We start from the raw sequence: 18,288 nt of genomic DNA, 5'->3' as shown, positions 1-18,288 counted from the left end.
AACCTTCACGACAGTGTTTCCACAGAGCGTTTGACACACAGGTGAGACTCTCCACGACGCCTCAAGACTCAAGTCCAGACAAGTTCAACTGAAACTGAAAACTCATGCGAGATGCTGTGAACTCGGGAAAACTGGGGGATTTTCTGTACTTTGACCAACTGAGCAACGACATCAGACGTGTCAACAACAAACAGCACAGACATGCAGACAAATCAATCAGAAATCATCCATCTGATCTGGTTTGAATACTCAATGCATTTCAAATGGCTTTGAATCTGTACCTATGTGTCCAAACAATTCAATTCAATTCCACACTGCACATTCACAGCAGTGTGAAACAGATGGCATTCAAACCTACATCCACTAGGTTATCATTGTAACCACTAAACCACACACTTCAAACTCTTAAGCAATTGTTTAACTAGACAAATCAGATGCTGGGATTGTTCATATCTTGGTCTTTAACCACTAAACCACTAGAATAACACAACTAAGCATAATAGCATCCTGCATTTAGAAATCAACACGTGTAATTCAAGTGTTTAACTAGATTAACCAGATTCTAAAAGTTCACAACTCTTAGTTTTTAAGTAGTTTAACCCTTAACCAGCTGGTTTGAAGTCCCGATTCTTTTGAATAATCCATTCTTAAATTCGGAGGTCACAAATCCAGATCTTTTACCACTAAACCACATCACCCATCATTCCTGCAACGTTACCTCAAACCTTCCTGTTCTTTAACCACTACGCCACATCAGCACACCTTTAAAGACACAATGGACTGATCGGGAGTTAGTTTGACGATGGGATTCGAACCCACGACCTTCGAGTTACCCAGCATTTACACATGTATCGATTCGAAGCACGGTTCACGGGTGTGTTTGAGGAGTTTCTTACCCTGCTGAACCAGATGCTGATCTGGGTCTCGGACAGCACCGCCAGGTAGAAGCGTTGCGCGCTGGGCTCGATCAGGAAGGGCCGCTCGCTGCTCCGGAGCGGGCAGAGGAGCCTCCGCGGCCAGCCGCTCAGAAAATACATCACGATCCGGTTCCGAGCCAAATCACTGCGACACCGGGGCGGACAGACTCCCTCCCGCGGCCTCCATCCACCGGAACCGAACTACAGCTCGACACGGACTCGGTTCAGTTCAGTCCGGGATCATCGCAGCGGGATCCGGTGCCAGCTCGGATGATCTGAATCCAAAATCCGCTTTATTTGCGACTGCGAGCGAGAAAGTGTAGAAGTAAAGCCGTGTAACGTGTGTCGGCTCGGTGTCGCGGGGTTCGCGGCTCTCACTGCGCCACGGGACCGCTGGACTCTGTGATCCAAAGGGAAGTTTTGGATCCGAATTTGTCCCGTGAATCCTCCACCGTCGCCATCTTTAGTCTCTTATTTATCTCCGGTCTGCTCGCTGCTTCTGAACGCTGTAGAGCGGGAACGGGATTTATACGCGCGGTTATGACCGTTACCGCCAGAAGAGGGCGCGAAGCGGCCCACAATACACTGCGGTTAACGGAAAACTAATTTAGATCGCACTGACAGGGATTTAAACGATTTTTACAAACTGACATTTTCTTATAACCCTAACTTTATTTTATTGTTTTGGTTTACACACACACACACACATATCTATATAGCGGTAGTTTTAACTTTCACAGTAAGTTTGTCGCCTGCTCTTGGTCCCGCTCGATTTCTGATATTCATGACGTAACGTAACATGTTGGCGTAAAACGTCAGTTCCTCTGAGTTAGAATTCGAACGTCCGGTTCGATGCTCAGACCCGCGCGCCTCCTGCCGGAGAAACTGAGCAACTGCAGGCGTTAATATTGGCACTCATATAAATAACTAAATTGTGTAAAAAATAATTATAACGTCTAAATACTTATAAAAAATATGTATTTATAAAATAAATGAATTTAAAAAGCTTGGTTTTGAATCAGTTCTTATTTTGAGTTATACTTGTGTTAGGCATTAATAAAATAGTTAGCACTGTATTTATTTATATTGTTTTATTTGATATCAAACAGGTCCAAAATGTACACTCACTGAGATCAACATTTTGGGATCAGTAAGATTTTTATTTTTTTAAAGAAGTCTCTTCTAATCTGGATTTACTTGAACAAAAACACAGAAAAAACACTAATATTGTGAAATATTATTGCAATTTAAAATACAGGTTTTCTATTTTAATGTATTTTAAAATATAATTTATTTCTGTGACCAAAGCTGTATTTTCAGCATCATTCCTCCAGTCTTCACACTTTTGAAAGGCAGTGTATATTTGCATTGTTTCCTGATTTGTAAACGTGATTTATTTGACATTAAAATCATTCACAATTGAAAGCCTCAGGGAAATAAACAACCAGCCACAAATAAAATAATTCAGCATTTATTTTAAATTAAGCATCATTAAGTTAAACACAGAAAATCCGCTCCGTTTTTTTTCCATTTAAAAAAAAATTATATGTCATATATTAATATTAAATACGTATACAGACATAAAAAAATTATAATTAAAGGTATACTAATACAATTATATATATATATATCGTTTAATAAATATATTATGAATATAGTATATAATTAAATGTATATATTAAAATAATATTTAATATGGGTTAAATAATAATTATTACTTAATATACAACGATACGACCAGGGCTTAAATTAAACCAGGATTAGGATTTAGCTCAATTACCACATTCAATTTTTTTTTTTTATAAATGTACCACAGCAAAAAGAAAAAAAAAAGCATCACTGGTGTGCATCTTGAGACAAAACAAAGGCACCGATTTATTCTGAGATCAATCCATGCAAGTTTCTTTCAGCTGAAACAGCTTTAGTCTAAGACTTGTCTGTGAACCCGGTGAACCATTTATATTATTAAATGATGTAAAGTGATGAGTGATTAACAGTGTTCTGCTCTTTCTGAGTCTCCTGCACAGCTGCTGGACTCCAAAAGCGGCTGATGAACGGAGAGATGATGGGCTCCAGGCTTGCTTTTTATACTTTTCATCTGAATCTTCACAATCATTTTAAATATCATGATTAATTAGGTCTGTTAGCTCGATGATCGCTGTTTACAATCAGAAATCAGATCTAGAAACAAACACACGCTTCAGTTTTATGTTCTTATCATATATATATATATATGAACAGATACTCACATATTTAAATGAAAAATACGATAAAAGCCTTCAATCTGTGAAAAACTCACATTGTTGTGAGACGCTGAGATTGTGTCGTCAGAGTGACGCCGCTGGCGAAGATGTTACTGTCGCCACCCAGCGGCGCGGAGGAGCAACGACACACACAGAACTGCATAAAATAAAATAAAATAAAATAAAATAAAATAAAATAAAATAAAATAAAATAAAATAAAATAAAATAAAATAAAATAAAATAAAATAAAATAAAATAAAATAAAATAAAATAAAATAAAATATGTATGTATGTATGTATACAGTAATTCGCAATGACACCCACAGAACAAAATAAAATAAATAAAATAAAAAGTTCTGTCTAAACCTAGGGTTAAACCTAACCCTAACCCTAACCCAGTAATTAAAAAGACATAAAATTTAGCTGAACTATACAAATTTATGACAACATGCATTTGCACTATTTACATTTACATTTATTCTTTTTGTTTTCATCCAAAACAGCTTACATATCAGAAACAATGTCTCATGTAATCTGCAATAAGCGTTAACCTGCAACTGTTAGTTAAAAGAGTTATTTTTAACCAATTTAACCCATAACTATTAGTTTTTTATTATTATTATAATATATTGTTTTATGAATTAATTTGTTTATGTTGATTCAGTGATGTAACTTTAATAAAACCAGTCAGTTTAGATTTACCATTTAAGGATAAGCTACTATTAACATTTTACTATATGTATATTGTAAATATTTATGATACAAAGCTATTAAAAACACATGATATAGAAAAACTAACCAAAGAAGTGCCTTTCAAAAAGACTTTTATTGAAATTTCTTATAAATCCACTGGAGAAGTCTTCATTTATATACAAAACTGTACAATTATTTGTGCAGTCTGAATATAGAAATCTACGAGCCGGACAGATGCAGAAGTCATTACACAGTCTGTGTTGAAAGATGCAAGGCCACTGAGTTCAGTTCATACACAGATAAAGGCAAGATTCAGCTTTATTTAGCTTCACCTGAATTGACACCAAACACTTTTAAACCACGTTACATTCAGTCTTAAACACCAGCATTTGAACTCAAACATCTTTTTTTATTTCCATTCACATCCAAGCGAATCAAAGTTGAGTGCAATATTAGTTTTTTTTTTTGATTGATCTCAATCATGTCTGGCACATCAATATAACAACATAAAATAAATCAGAAACCTCAAATAAAATGGCTCAGAGATCGAACCCAGTGACCATCTCGAAAAACACAGTGCGTTAAACGTGCAGCTTCAGAATTAGATTCAATATCGTGGATTTTAGTGCAATATGATAATACATACCTTGAGTAATGAGAAGAGGTTATTATGTTATGATTTTGCACCGAAGCATCTAGTTTAAGGAAAGCCAGTATTAACACGTTAAACAGTAACATGGCAAAACATGCGTGTGATTCTGTGCGCTAAACCACGAGAACATACAGATTGAACCGCTCAAAATACTTCTGTATTAGTTCAGTAACACTACAAGAACTGCAATCGCATTACAATCCTGCAATCTAATAATACTAACAAACCTCTCCTGTAAAATCATTCAGACAGCGTCTGTGTTCAGTGTTTGAGGATCAAAGATCACATCGACAGACTGCAGACCTGAGATCACACTACAACTCAACAGTTTCTTTTTATGTTTTTTATTAATTCTCTTCTGCTCAACAAGCCTGCATTTATTTGATCTAAAATACATAATATAATACAATTTAAAATAACTGCTTTCTATGTGAATATATTTTAAAATGTAATTTATTTCTGTGATGAAAGTTACATTTTCAGCATCATAACTCACATCATAACTCACAGTCACATGATCTTTAAGAAATAGATTTCTGCCCAAGAAAAATTATTATTATTATTATTATTATTATTATTATTATTATTATTATTATTATTAGCAATATTTAAAAGAGTTGAGAATTTTTTTTTTTTTCATGTTTCTTTGATGAATGGAAAAATCCAAAGATCAGTATTTATCTGAAATAAAAAGCTAAAAAGCATAAATCAGAATATTAGATTGTTTTCTGAAGGATCATGTGACTAGAGTATTGATGGAATCACAGGAATAAATTAGATAATAAATGTATTCGAATAGAAAATGGTAAAAATGGATTGAATAAATCCAGGCTTAGTGAGCAGAAGAGACTTAAAACATACTGTTCAAAAACTTTTGACTGGTAGTGATATATTCCACAACATCAGATCAACAAATACTGAATTATTCAGTCGTAACTTTAGTATTGTACACTTCTGAAATCAAGGCACAGTGATGAGATGTCAGCTCTTGACTGAATTAAATCAACGCAGTGGTTTGTAACTAAAGGCACAGCAGGTTCAGTCACATGTGGGTCGTTCACACCGGACGCTTGCGTTAATGTTTGTGTATCACTGCTTCTGTTCTGTTGCACTGACCTCAGTCCAGCTGTTTAATGCAGGAACACGTCATGTGTGAACGGACCACTTGGTAACACGAATATAAAGTTGTTTTGTTTGGCCTTTTAAGAGGTTATAAGTTCTGAACATAGTGTCTGATTGTTAAAGGTGCTGCAAGTGATTTCAGGAGCTTATCAGCTTCAATCGGACACGCCCTTGACTCCGCCCACTATCACACACACACACACGCCTTCTGAGCTAAACCCCGCCCAGTAAATGACACACATGTCCCCTATATGACAAACCCTGCCACACACTATGTATGAGAAACTCCACCCACTGAGACACACCCTCTGTGTCAAGCTCCGCCCACTGACACAAGCCCCTATTAAACTCCTCCCACTAAAAGACACACACACACCTTTTATATCAAACTCCACCTGCTAAGACAGACACGCCCTCTGTATCAAACCCCGCCCTCCAAACCGAGGCCTGCAAATCTGAACATGCAAAATGACTGACAGGGTTTCTGACTGGCAAAAAAAAAAAAAAAAAACAGGCCACTCCCCTTCACTCTTAAAAAAAAAAACTAAATTAAATTTGTTTGTATATGAATTGCATTTAACATTTGAATCACTCAGTTTTACCAAACCGAAGAACTTAATGTGATGCATATATGTCCGTCATGTATAAATGAAGCCAGTCAGATTTCTGTAATAGCACAAATAAACAGAATGTGTTCTAAATACACAATACAAATAACCAGCTTTATATATTTAACATCAATAAATCCAACTTGTTTAAATCTCATGCATTCAAACTAACTGAATATTGCTTGTTCCACAATCATATCTGATGTTTTAACTTTTGTATAAATGCATTTAGAAAAAAAAAAGATTATTTAAATAAAATCTAACAAATTCAAAAAGTTAATTATTTTTCATTTCATTCAGAAATCTGACCTCATTGTGTATGACTGACCAATATGCATTACATTAAGTTTATATTAGTTTGTGTTAAAACAATATAAGCCATATTTTACATGCAATTCAAATACATAAATCTTGATTTCACTAGGTAACGAGTAATAAACGGACAGCAAGAGATGCGGGTGTCACTTGAGTCAGAATCGAGTGTGACGTGATTTCACAACATTTGATGTGTGATACTCCTAAACAATCACTGACAGCAGCTTTAAATTGGCTCAAAGTGTTCAAATATGAAAGGAAACAGATGCTGAATGAGCCTGAAGTGTGTGTGTTCTTCAGTCCTTCATCCAGGTGCTCGTTTGCTCACAGCGTCAGTCCTGAGAAATCTGTGTGTGAATCAAGACGACTGACACACACACACACACACCCACACACCCACACACACACACACACACACACACACACACACACCGCTCTTCTGAGAGTGACAGCATCTGTGACACACACACACACACACAGCTGCTTAAGACTTGTCCACAGGTGTCAGGCCGATATAAGTGCCATTTTTCTCGTCTTGATCGTCCGCTTTGTCGCTTACAGGAGCATATGATGTGTCTTTCTTCGCAGACGGCTGAAAGAAAGAAAGAAAACACAAAAGGTTCATTTAGTGTGTGTGTGCGTGTTACTAGTATGAAATACACTTGCAAGTACAAGAACATACTACAAGTTCATGTAGTCGAGTACAACACACTCTCAGAAAAAAGTGGGTTCTATATAGAACCATAGGGTTCTTTACTCAACTCCAAAGAACCTTTTATGCTAAAAAGGTTCTATAATGACAAGTAAGAACCCTTTTGGCACAAAGGTTCTTTAGGCTATTATTCATTCATATATTACATTATTCTGCAACATTTTGTATTTGAAATTAAATTATTGTTTGTAGTAACTTAATATCACATTTTAATCATGCTGATTTTTGGAGAAAAACTGAAATGGCACTCTTCATGTGATATTGATTAACTACATAAAATGATATAAATATATGACCCCCATATAACATTTTCTAACCCCCATATCTTGAATGTTGTGATCATTCACATGCATTCATAAATGCATTTGAATACACCTAATAATGCAGTGAAAGAACGCACTTAAAACGCGAACCCAAAACTGAATCAAATGATTCGTGAACCTGCTCAAAACTTCCAAACTGACTCAAATGATTCGCAAACCAGCTCCGAACTCCCGAAATGACTCAAATGATTCACGCTCCGAGCTCCCGAACTGATTCAAATGATTCGCGATCCCGCTCCGAACTCTAGAAATGATTCAAATGATTCGCGAACCCGCTTTGAACTCCCGAACTGACTCAAATGATACATGAACCCGCTCCGAACTCCAGAACTGATTAAAATGATTCACGCTCCGAACTCCCGATCTGACTCAAATAATTTGCGAATCCGCTCCGAACTCCCGAACTGACTCAAATGATTCGCGAACCCCAAACTGACACAAATGATTCGCGAACCCGCTCCGAACTCCCGAAATGACTCAAATGATTCGCGAAACCGCACCGATCCCGCTCCGAACTCTCAAACTTACTCAAATGATTCGCGAACCAGCTCCGAACTCTCGAACTGATTCAAATGATTCGCGATCCCGCTCCGAACTCCCAAACTGACTCAAAAGATTTGCGATCCCCAAACTGTGTGTATTGTTCATTGTAAGCATACTTCAGAATCTCAGCAGAAGTACTTTTATTTTGGATGCTGCACTATTCACATACTAATTAATGATTAATGTTTAAAAGTGAAGTGTAAAATAAATTATATAAATATTTTATTTGACTAAGTAATAACAGTAATATTTCAGTCTTTATATATTAATAATTGAATTAAAAAATAAGCAAAATAATAATGTTTCTATTTAGATGTTGTTATTTGTTAAAATGTACATGGTTTCCAAAAACACTGTGAATGTAAACCGAGACAACCATCACAGCTAAAATATAATGTGTACCAATAACCTCTTTTGTTGTTTTTGTGTAAACTGATATTGCAGATCTGGAGAAAAATGCACCAATATATATGGCAATATCAATCTTGATCTAAAGCAATAAATATCATACATTTCTGTAAATAACCGAGCGGCATGAGACGGATGACATTTACATCCAAATGCTAGTTAATCTAATAATTCTGAGCACAAAGTGAAGCCATAAACCGTTTCTACGATTAAAAGATTGCATATAGTGCATTTCAATGTTTTCTGTTGCATTTCTTAAATGTGAAAACCTCAGAACATGTTTTTGTTGGTTTGATGGCAGCCTTAGTGTGTTTGAACCGAGCTGACACATTTTAGGGTTTCACTTTGGTGGGAAAGTGGAGAAAAATGGGTTTTTCTGAAAGGTCTCAAGTTTCTCACACACAGACATTCAGACAGGGTGTTGTGTGGGGTTGTATTACCTTGTTCTGATTGAAGCGGATGACAAGGATGATACAGACGAGCAGCAGAATGACTCCCAGAGCCACGATGAGGAGCGGGAAATAAGAGACCAGAGTCACGATGAGCAGCAGCTTCTGAATCCTCGCCGCCGAGACGTCGTCAATCACCACCGACTGCAAACACAGCAGAAAAACACCCGGCGGTTTACAGGAGACGAAAGCGTTGGTCATTAATCATCCACTTCTGACGCTCACCTCATTCAGAAACAGAATGGGGAAGATGGTGCTGTTGAGATTCCTGGTCAAACTGAAGAAAAGAAAGGACACAGACACTCACGACTGTTTATCAACACACGATTAAATATATCAGACAGGAAAGCACCACTCACGGAAAGCCGGTCACTCTCTCGAGATGAATGTTGATCTGCGCTCGTTTCATGGCACGCACAGGCACTCCCATAGTCTGAGGAGAAACCAGGAGATCTGAGCCATCGAACCAGTTATATCACAAACACTCATGATAACCAGCACTTCAATCACAGCACAGCAGATCTTACAGGGTTCAGATCCAGAAACGTCTGGTGACGCTCGTGCACCGGAGAAATGCCATCGATGGCTTTGGCGTACTTCTCAGCGCCCAGATGAAAGTGAGGGAACGACACGACGACAGGAGCACCTGAGACACAATTACACCACAAAATCACTGCCTTTCTGATGCTTTAATCCAAAGACACTTGCACTGCAGTCAAGACATTCATTTGATCAGTCCATGGATTCCCAAACTCAGACTCTCCGATTTTTCCTTTTTTTAAATTAAAAACTGTTATACTGCATGATGAAAATTACAAGTTAATATTTTTTTCACATGACATTATTTTCATGATGTTTAATTATTATCGTCATAAAATAAGTAATGATTAAGGTAAAAATTAATAATAAAAAATAGACATTAAATGATTAAATTAACTTGCATCACAAGAATATATTTCTTTGTAAAATATTTCTGTTTAGAAAACAGCTATTTTAAATAGTAATATTTCACAATATTATCACTTTTACTCAAGAGACTTCTTTAAAAAATGGTTATTGCAAACAAATAAATGACTATATATATATTTATATATATATATGTGTGTGTGTGTGTGTGTGTGTGTTTTACAGAAATTTTGACTACACAGAAGAGACTTCTGAAAAAAATAATATATATATATTCATAAATCCAGTGCTGTTCCTATTAAGTGAATAAAAAATAAATACTTTTTAATGTGTTTATAGAGTGAAATCTGGTATTTAGTTTCATGCATTACGGAATTACAGAATTATGCTCAGAACAACATACTATACACACTATTTCTGCAGTGTGCGATATGATTAATCACCTAGATGACCTTCTGCAGGACCTCCTCAAAAGATTAAATAAACTGTTCAGCATCATGCAGCACACAGGCCACTGTTCCAGACTCTTCTTTATTCAGAAGTCCGTGACCTCGTCAGATAAAAGGATGTCCTCTAAACTCACAGAACATCTGTCATCACGAATGTTTTGTCGTCTAACAGCAGAAATGACGTCTCCTCCTTTGTCTTAATGCCTTCTCTGATACAAGCCCCCTGAGAGATGTAGAGCTTCATCCTGTCATGATGGTAAAGACGAACATCGTCTCACGAGAAGACCAGAGGAAATCCTCGAGCATGAAAACAATCAGGAGTGACTGCAAGTAACCCAGATGATTTAACGCCTCTGTTCTCAACACAGCAGGGAAATCAGACTCCTGCGTGACTGCGACAGAGGTGAAGTTTTTCAGCCCTAATGTTTGGCTTTATTTCATACACCTGTAATATGTCAGCACTTGAATGCTTTGGCAATATTGTAATCTGATGCTCACATGAGCAATCAAACACACACAGATCTGAGAGGAAGGCCAGCAGTTATTGTGTGTGCATGTTTCACTTCATGAATCAATCTAGTACTCAAAATCCATTTAGATTCAAATATATATCTTCACATCTGACATGAAGAAAGTCCCTAGCAGACTAAAAATACTCAGAAACACTTATTCACAGCTGCTTAAAACAGATACAGATAATTCTGGACATGCAAGAAGCACTTTAGTAAAACTTTAGTTCTGATGAGCTTTTTGGGATTAATAACACATCTCTGGTAAGTCCTCATTCTTCACAGACTGTGTGTGTGTTTTAGTGGCTTTTGGGACACCATCAGATCTCTGTGCTCAGAAATGTGGCATGTGTTCAACATAAAAAACAGCAGGACGAGATGAGGAATGTGCTCGTGTCAGATCTGTGTAGCAACAGATTTAAACGCTCAGAACACCCTAGCAACAGCATAGCAACAGCCTAAAACGCTCAAAACACCCTAGCAACTGCATAGCAACAGCCTAAAACGCTCAAAACACCATAGCAACTGCATAGCAACAGCCTTAAACGCTCAAAACATCCTAGCAACTGCATAGCAACAGCCTAAAACGCTCAGAACACCCTAGCAACTGCATAGCAACAGCCTTAAACGCTCAGAACAATCTAGCAACTGCATAACAACAGCATAAAACGCTCAAAACACCCTAGCAACTGCACTGAACACCCTAGCAACTGCATAGAAACAGCCTAAAACGCTCAAAACACCCTAGCAACTGCATAGCAACAGCCTAAAACGCTCAAAACACACTAGCAACTGCATAGCAACAGCCTTAAACGCTCAAATTACCCTAGCAACTGCATAGCAACAGCCTTAAATGCTCAAATCACCCTAGCAACTGCATAGCAACAGCCTTAAACGCTCAGAACACCCTAGCAACTGCATAACAACAGCCTTAAACGCTCAAAACACCCTAGCAACTGCATTGAACAACCTAGCAACTGCATAGAAACAGCCTAAAACGCTCAAAACACCCTAGCAACTGCATAGAAACAGCCTTAAAGGCTCATAACACCCTAGCAACTGCATAGCAACAGCCTAAAAAGCTCAGAACACCCTAGCAACTGCATAGCAACAGCCTAACACGCTCAGAACACCCTAGCAACTGCATAGAAACAGCCTTAAAGGCTCAGAACACCCTAGCAACTGCATAGCAACAGCCTAATACACTTTAAACGCCCAAGCAACTGCATTGAAACATCAACAAAACAACAAAATATCAAAGCTACTCCAAGACAACTGCCTAAAATATTTATAACAGCCTAGTAACTCCATAGTAACTGCATAAGAAAGCCAATGAGCAATAATTAAAGTATACAGTTAAATAAATGATTAAAGGAAATTAGAATGAAATTTGAATATTAATTGAAACTGGTTTAATCTTTAATGTTTAAACCTTAAACATTAAAGGGGAAGTCGTGGCCTAATGGTTAGAGGGTTGGACTCCCAATGGAAGGGTTGTGAGTTCTAGTCTCGGGCCGGCAGGAATTGTGGGTGGGGGGAGTGCATGTACAGTTCTCTCTTCCACCTTCAATACCACGACTTAGGTGCCCTTGAGCAAGGCATTGAACCCCCAACTGCTCCATGGCGCTGTAGCATAAATGATGAACACTGCTCCGGGTGTGTGTTCACAGTGTGTGTTCACTGCTCTGTGTGTGTGCATTTCGGATGGGTTAAATGCAGAGCACAAATTCTGAGTATGGGTCACCATACTTGGCTGAATGTCACTTCACTTTCACTTTCACTTAAATATGCATGTGAGCTGTGTTCATGTACGTGTAAATCTCATATAGACATTAGCGCACCTTTCCGACACACAGACACATCCATCACGCCGTCGTCTAGGCAGTTGTTCGGCGTCAGGCAGAATCCCTCGTTCTCCGGGTTGTTCTTGGCGCTGGCAAACACGGCTCGGGGCGGTGTGAAGCGGTACGCTGGGATGCCCTTCACCTCCACCTCCTTCTCAAAGCGCATGTGGATGGACCTGCACAAGAGTCACATAACAACACACGCTGAACACGACCTTACACACCTATTCAGTGTTCACTACTGAGAAACCATTCAGAAACCTGCTTTTAATGGACAGGAAAAGCTGAGTAACAAACAGCGGTCTTGTGATCAAGCGTGTTTCTGAGCTGATTCTGATTAGAGGAAAGGAGTTTTCCAGACCGACCGCATCATGATTAAACCGTGTACAAAGGTTACACACTCAGCTTCTGCGGCCGGCTTTCCCTAAAATATCCAGGTGAGGAGTCAGTGGAAAAGGACAAGGACAGCACACTAAGCCAAGGGCCGCCGCTCACACTCGACTAGGTTAAAAGTGTCTTGAAAACCTTCCAGATCAGAGTCTGTTCTTCAGAAAACACGAGTGACGGCAGAACACACCAGATTCTTTCTGCACCGAACAAGACGGGCGGTTTAGGGCAGTTCCCACTGAAAACAGAGATCAGGGTGAGACAGACAGGTCAGCTGGATTTCAGGTCAAAGGTCAAAGGAAGGCCAGAACAGATATTATATGGTGTATTAAAATAAAAGCGTGCATCACTCGCCATTCTTCATCAGCTGACACACACACAGAGGAAACTGAAGAGGAATACCCAAAATACATCCTAAATGTGAAATAAATAAGTAGATGACAATGCATTGTATAAGTATATATATATTTAGAAAAGATTCCAAAAACCAAACATACTGAATATAAAGCTGAACCACATGACTCTTAAAAAAAATAACATTTAAATGTTAAATAAATAAACAAACAAACAAGTAACAGATAATAGATTATATACCAATTAAATAGGAAATACGTTTGATAAAATTATTTAAAAGTTTCTAAAAGGCAAATAAAAGGTTACAGTAACATAAAAAAGATTTTAAAACCCTCTAACATACACAGGGGAAATAAAAACAGAACTGCATTGCTTTAAATAATAATAATAAATAAATAGAAAACTGTTAAAAATAGACCTGACAATAAATAATTATATATATATATATATATATATATATATATATATATATATATATATATATATATATATATATATATATATATTTACTAATTAATTTTGTAAAGTTAAAAGTACCTTTTAAAAAAACTAAAATGTTAACGACTCTGAAGTCCGAATAAAAAATAAAAATGAAATAATAAATAAATAAATAATGCATTATATAAATTTACACAATTAAGCCTATACATTTTATACATTTACTTTATCACTGTTAAAATCTAAACCACAATACTTTAAATAAATAAAATATAATTATAAAAAAAAAATGTCATACTACATTGAATATTTCTGAGTTAAACGAAAAGTAATAAAACAGATAAACTCCTTGATTCCTGTGTGTAAAGTGTTTCTATTCTCTTGCTTAAAACGGCATGCTTATTGTAAAATCCCATCCCGCAGAACATTCCTGTAATGATATTAGAGAGGACTGGAGTAAAGACTAACGGTCAGGCAGGAAGTCATGAGGATCAGACCTTCGGCTCAGTCTGAAGCTGATTCTCATCAGTGGAGGAGAGGTCGAGCAGATGAATACACATCTACTGACTCAGCACTTCTGCATTTCCACACATTATCTCATTATCATTATCTTCAGCTCCTCCAACAGTTACAGTAAATCACCACTGCGGCTAATAACAACCCAAGATTATCAGCAACTACTGTTCTAAAACCAGCCCCGCTTATCTTAAAAAGACATTTTATCTAAGACCATGTCATTATGGTGTGGATATATGTCAATTATACTTCATATGTTCATATAGAAGCAACTGGAGTATTATTGTGTGTTCATATTGTGGGATTACAAATTTAGAAAATGTTAAATCTAGGTTCCAATATAATAGTAGACTTTTTGGGGTAATAAAGTTGAGATCCAAGAAGCTCAAATCAGGAGAATCAAGTGTCTGAGACATTAACCTTTTGTCTTTGTGTTCTTCCTTGAAGCTCAAGGTACAGCTGTGCCTTTTGTCTCTATGATAATGTGAAGGTATCCGTGATACTGTCAGGCACCTCTGTATTTAAATGACACTGTTATGCTGATAAGATCAAGGCTGGGAAGATGCCAGTGTCTGGTATCTTCCTGATTGCATTTGCATGCTTTGTTAAAATGGTCTCCACCTCTACTGTATGGATCCCTCCCACTTGAATGTATATAATCTACAATGTCTTAAGGAAAATTTAGACCTCTTGATGACTGCAGCGCCACGCAGAGCATTCTCAATAAAGAATCCTGCTGAAGATTACCCAAGAGTCTCCTGGTCTTCGTTTCTGAGTTCCCAACAGTTTTTGGTGCCGTGACCCGGATAGAGCTTCTCACCTGAATCCAGATTGAAACTGCAACCTCAACAAAGATCAGACTTCATTCCAGACTGAATCTTTCTTTACAACCAATGGTTGGTGAGTGTACCTCTATCCAAAAGAACCTTTAAGACCAGAACAAATGTTACCCTCTGCACCGTCAGAGAAGAGTTAACAGACAGCTGTAGGGTTTGGTTAACTAAGTGACCCTCTAAAAAGGATATTTTAGAGATGAAAATAATCCTCTGTTTAGCCAGGGAAGATTAGCATCACATGCTAATATTTTGCTACCCTCTGTGTCTCGGCAGGGAAGTTTAGCATAAAGTGCTAAAAGTTTGTGTTAAGTGACCCTCTAAAAAGAATATTTTAGAGATGAAAATAATCCTCTGTTAGGCAGGGAAGATTAGCATCACATGCTAATATTGTGCTACCCTCTGTGTCTGACAGGGAAGTTTAGCATTAAGTGCTAATAGTTTGTGTTAGAAGTGTCCTTTTGTATCAGAAAGACATTACAAAATGTTGAGAAGAAATCCTAATCTGATTCCAACAACTAAGAAAGGTGGACTAGCTACTCCTTCATGGACAGACAGTGAGTTCAAATCATTGTTAGGACAGCACATGGACTCAATAGTGACAGAGTCAGTCAGATTGGAGTTGATAAAGAAATTTGGTATTGATCCAGAAAAAGTATGGTCAATTGAAGAATGTAAAAAGGTACTAGGATCATGTATTCGCAAAAGCAATGCGAAAGGCATTATCTGCTGCCACAGAGAATTTGGTTTAGCACTATTTACGCAACACTCTCAGCGTACCTCAGAACTAGAGGAACAGATCAAAGAGCTCAGAGCCAGAGTATCCTCTTTGACTAAGAAACTGAATCGCAACAAAGCTGCAGCAAAAACTGATGTGGAAGAAGTTAGTCAGACTGATAACAATTATCCTGATTTACAAGCTTTCTTTGAAACAGATGTAGCCATCCAGTCAGTAACTGATGTAACTGTAGATTCAGTAAAGGTATGTGGAGCGAGGAAAAGATCTCAGAGGATTGAAGGAACTGAAAGTGTTCCTGCCAACTCTTCTGTTGTCCAAGTACAAACTGTTGCCACAGGGCTAAGACCTAAAGATATAGAGAGACTATCCCAGAGCTTACCCCCTGTACGCACAAATTTTACTGAATTCAGAAGAGCATTGATCAGCAAAATGCGTCTCTATGACATGTCGTTAGCAGAAGTCACACAGCTGATGTCACAAATTCTAACTGAATCTGAATTCAACAGTTTTGAGTCTGCTGTTACTTCTGAACTACAACATGCACGTAAAGATGAATTGAGAGAGGGAGTTCTGAGACAGTTAAAGAATATTGTTGGACCAAAAGTGGATTGGTCAAAGGTCACTAGTTGTGTACAGAAGGAGGCTGAAACTGTGAGTGAATACACTGAAAGATTTTGTCAGTCAGCAGTAACTTACAGTGGAATAATTGATGATTCTGAAAGTGTGTTAGAGGACAAGGGACCATTAGTTCGCACCTGGTCAGATGGCCTTGTAGCTAAGTACAGAAAAGCTTTGCCATTCTTAGATCTAACTTGGTCTAACAAAACTCTCCGAAGTAATCTAGACAGTTTAGCTACTTGGGAAAGAAACTCTGATGTCAAAGCCAGAGTAAAGATTGCAGCAGCATCTTTTCAGGTCAAAACAGAGAACCGACCGAAACATAGAAGTCCTAAGAAGGAGGGTAGTTGTCATTTTTGTGGTAAAACTGGACACTGGATGAAAGAGTGTAGAAAAAGCAAGAAGACATTAAGAGAAATGAACAGCTTTACTCAGCTCCTACTCAGTCTACTTACCACACTGAATCTGCCCCTCCCCACGTCACCTAACTGTTGGAGCAGCTTGCTCAGGTGTTAACTGTAAGGGCTGTGAGTGCTTAACTTCCCCAGTAATGTGCAACAAAGATGAAACATCCTTTGTAAATATGTTTACTGTCACTTCCTTTCATTGAAAGAACGTTAAGTACACTCACAGCCTTCAAAGCTATACTAAAGCACACTCCAGTCACTCCAATTCTTTTTGGGTTATGATGTCTTGTTATGACTGATATTTCATTAGAGGATTGAGATGTCACCCAGTTAAGTTCACACAACAGCTACAGGGACAGACTACACACAGACCAGTGAGGAGCCCAGGGAAGAACCGAAGTGCAACAGGCCTCGGGGGCCAACCCTGTGGTGAAGACTTCCTCATAGGTTTCCCCTATCCGTAGTTTTATCCCCACCTCACTGGTCCATAGGTGTCAAATTACTTAAAACTAGTTTGAGAAAAACACTATACAATCACCAGACTTAAAACCACTATACGATCAACAGAAGTCTAAAAATGTCTATGCATGAATACTGCTGGTCTGCTGTTTCTTTGTTTTCTTGTGTTGCAGGTATGCACGCATGAGAAGTCATTTCCATATGTGACACCCTGGTATGAAGCATCACTTCAGACATCCATGAACAAGCTTCATGAGGACAAAGAGTCATCTGAGTGAATCAATATGGGAAATGGACAAAACAGACTTCACAGCTATTCGGACGCCATGGACTTCAAGACTTCCACTCCTATGCTACATGATTTTTTCTGTGTAATCATGTAGTTTTTACAACGTGTTACCATCCATGCCATATGTGTCAACCATTATGGTTCTAAAAATACACCTAAGTAAATCTAGTATAAGACACAGAATAAGTTAGACGTGCCTGTAACCTTTTCAAGTTACATGACTGAAGATGGGGCTTATGTTAACAAACATAGGCCATAGAATGGATTTATGAAAGTTTAAATTTGTATTATGTGAGAGTTATTAGAACTCTCAACGGGAGGACTGTGGGATTACAAATTTAGAAAATGTTAAATCTAGGTTCCAATATAATAGTAGACTTTTTGGGGTAATAAAGTTGAGATCCAAGAAGCTCAAATCAGGAGAATCAAGTGTCTGAGACATTAACCTTTTGTCTTTGTGTTCTTCCTTGAAGCTCAAGGTACAGCTGTGCCTTTTGTCTCTATGATAATGTGAAGGTATCCGTGATACTGTCAGGCACCTCTGTATTTAAATG

At 37.7% G+C, this 18,288-nt stretch overlaps 2 protein-coding genes and 1 long non-coding RNA gene across 3 annotated transcripts in view; all 3 read right to left on the bottom strand.

Annotated features, from left to right (window-relative positions):
- The window catches only part of LOC127985871 (guanine nucleotide exchange factor subunit RIC1), a 31,698-nt gene extending 30,104 nt beyond the window's left edge, over positions 1 to 1,594 (bottom strand). Inside the window, exon 1 of the mRNA XM_052588076.1 lies at positions 897 to 1,594. Within this exon, the coding sequence (XP_052444036.1) occupies positions 897 to 1,037 (141 nt within the window). The 5' untranslated portion in view covers positions 1,038 to 1,594. The remainder of the gene's footprint in view (positions 1 to 896) is intronic.
- Positions 1,595 to 2,766: 1,172 nt separating this feature from the next.
- On the bottom strand, positions 2,767 to 3,283 carry LOC127985349 (uncharacterized). The gene is made up of 2 exons (XR_008160643.1): positions 3,167 to 3,283; positions 2,767 to 3,098 (listed from the first exon to the last, which is right to left on the bottom strand). It is a non-coding gene; the product is annotated as an uncharacterized LOC127985349 (long non-coding RNA).
- Positions 3,284 to 3,968: 685 nt separating this feature from the next.
- The window catches only part of LOC127985862 (lysosome membrane protein 2-like), a 26,561-nt gene continuing 12,241 nt past the window's right edge, over positions 3,969 to 18,288 (bottom strand). The window contains exons 7-12 of the mRNA XM_052588055.1: positions 12,692 to 12,870; positions 9,514 to 9,632; positions 9,346 to 9,419; positions 9,212 to 9,263; positions 8,978 to 9,130; positions 3,969 to 7,143 (exon numbers count right to left, since the gene is read on the bottom strand). Coding sequence (XP_052444015.1) covers positions 7,036 to 7,143; positions 8,978 to 9,130; positions 9,212 to 9,263; positions 9,346 to 9,419; positions 9,514 to 9,632; positions 12,692 to 12,870 — 685 coding nt within the window. The 3' untranslated portion in view covers positions 3,969 to 7,035. The remainder of the gene's footprint in view (positions 7,144 to 8,977; positions 9,131 to 9,211; positions 9,264 to 9,345; positions 9,420 to 9,513; positions 9,633 to 12,691; positions 12,871 to 18,288) is intronic.

This window comes from Carassius gibelio, chromosome B21 (assembly GCF_023724105.1).
Source record: "Carassius gibelio isolate Cgi1373 ecotype wild population from Czech Republic chromosome B21, carGib1.2-hapl.c, whole genome shotgun sequence".
In the NCBI taxonomy this organism is placed as follows: domain Eukaryota; kingdom Metazoa; phylum Chordata; class Actinopteri; order Cypriniformes; family Cyprinidae; genus Carassius; species Carassius gibelio.
Note: the sequence above shows the minus strand (reverse complement) of the source record. Positions and strands in the feature narration are given on the sequence as shown.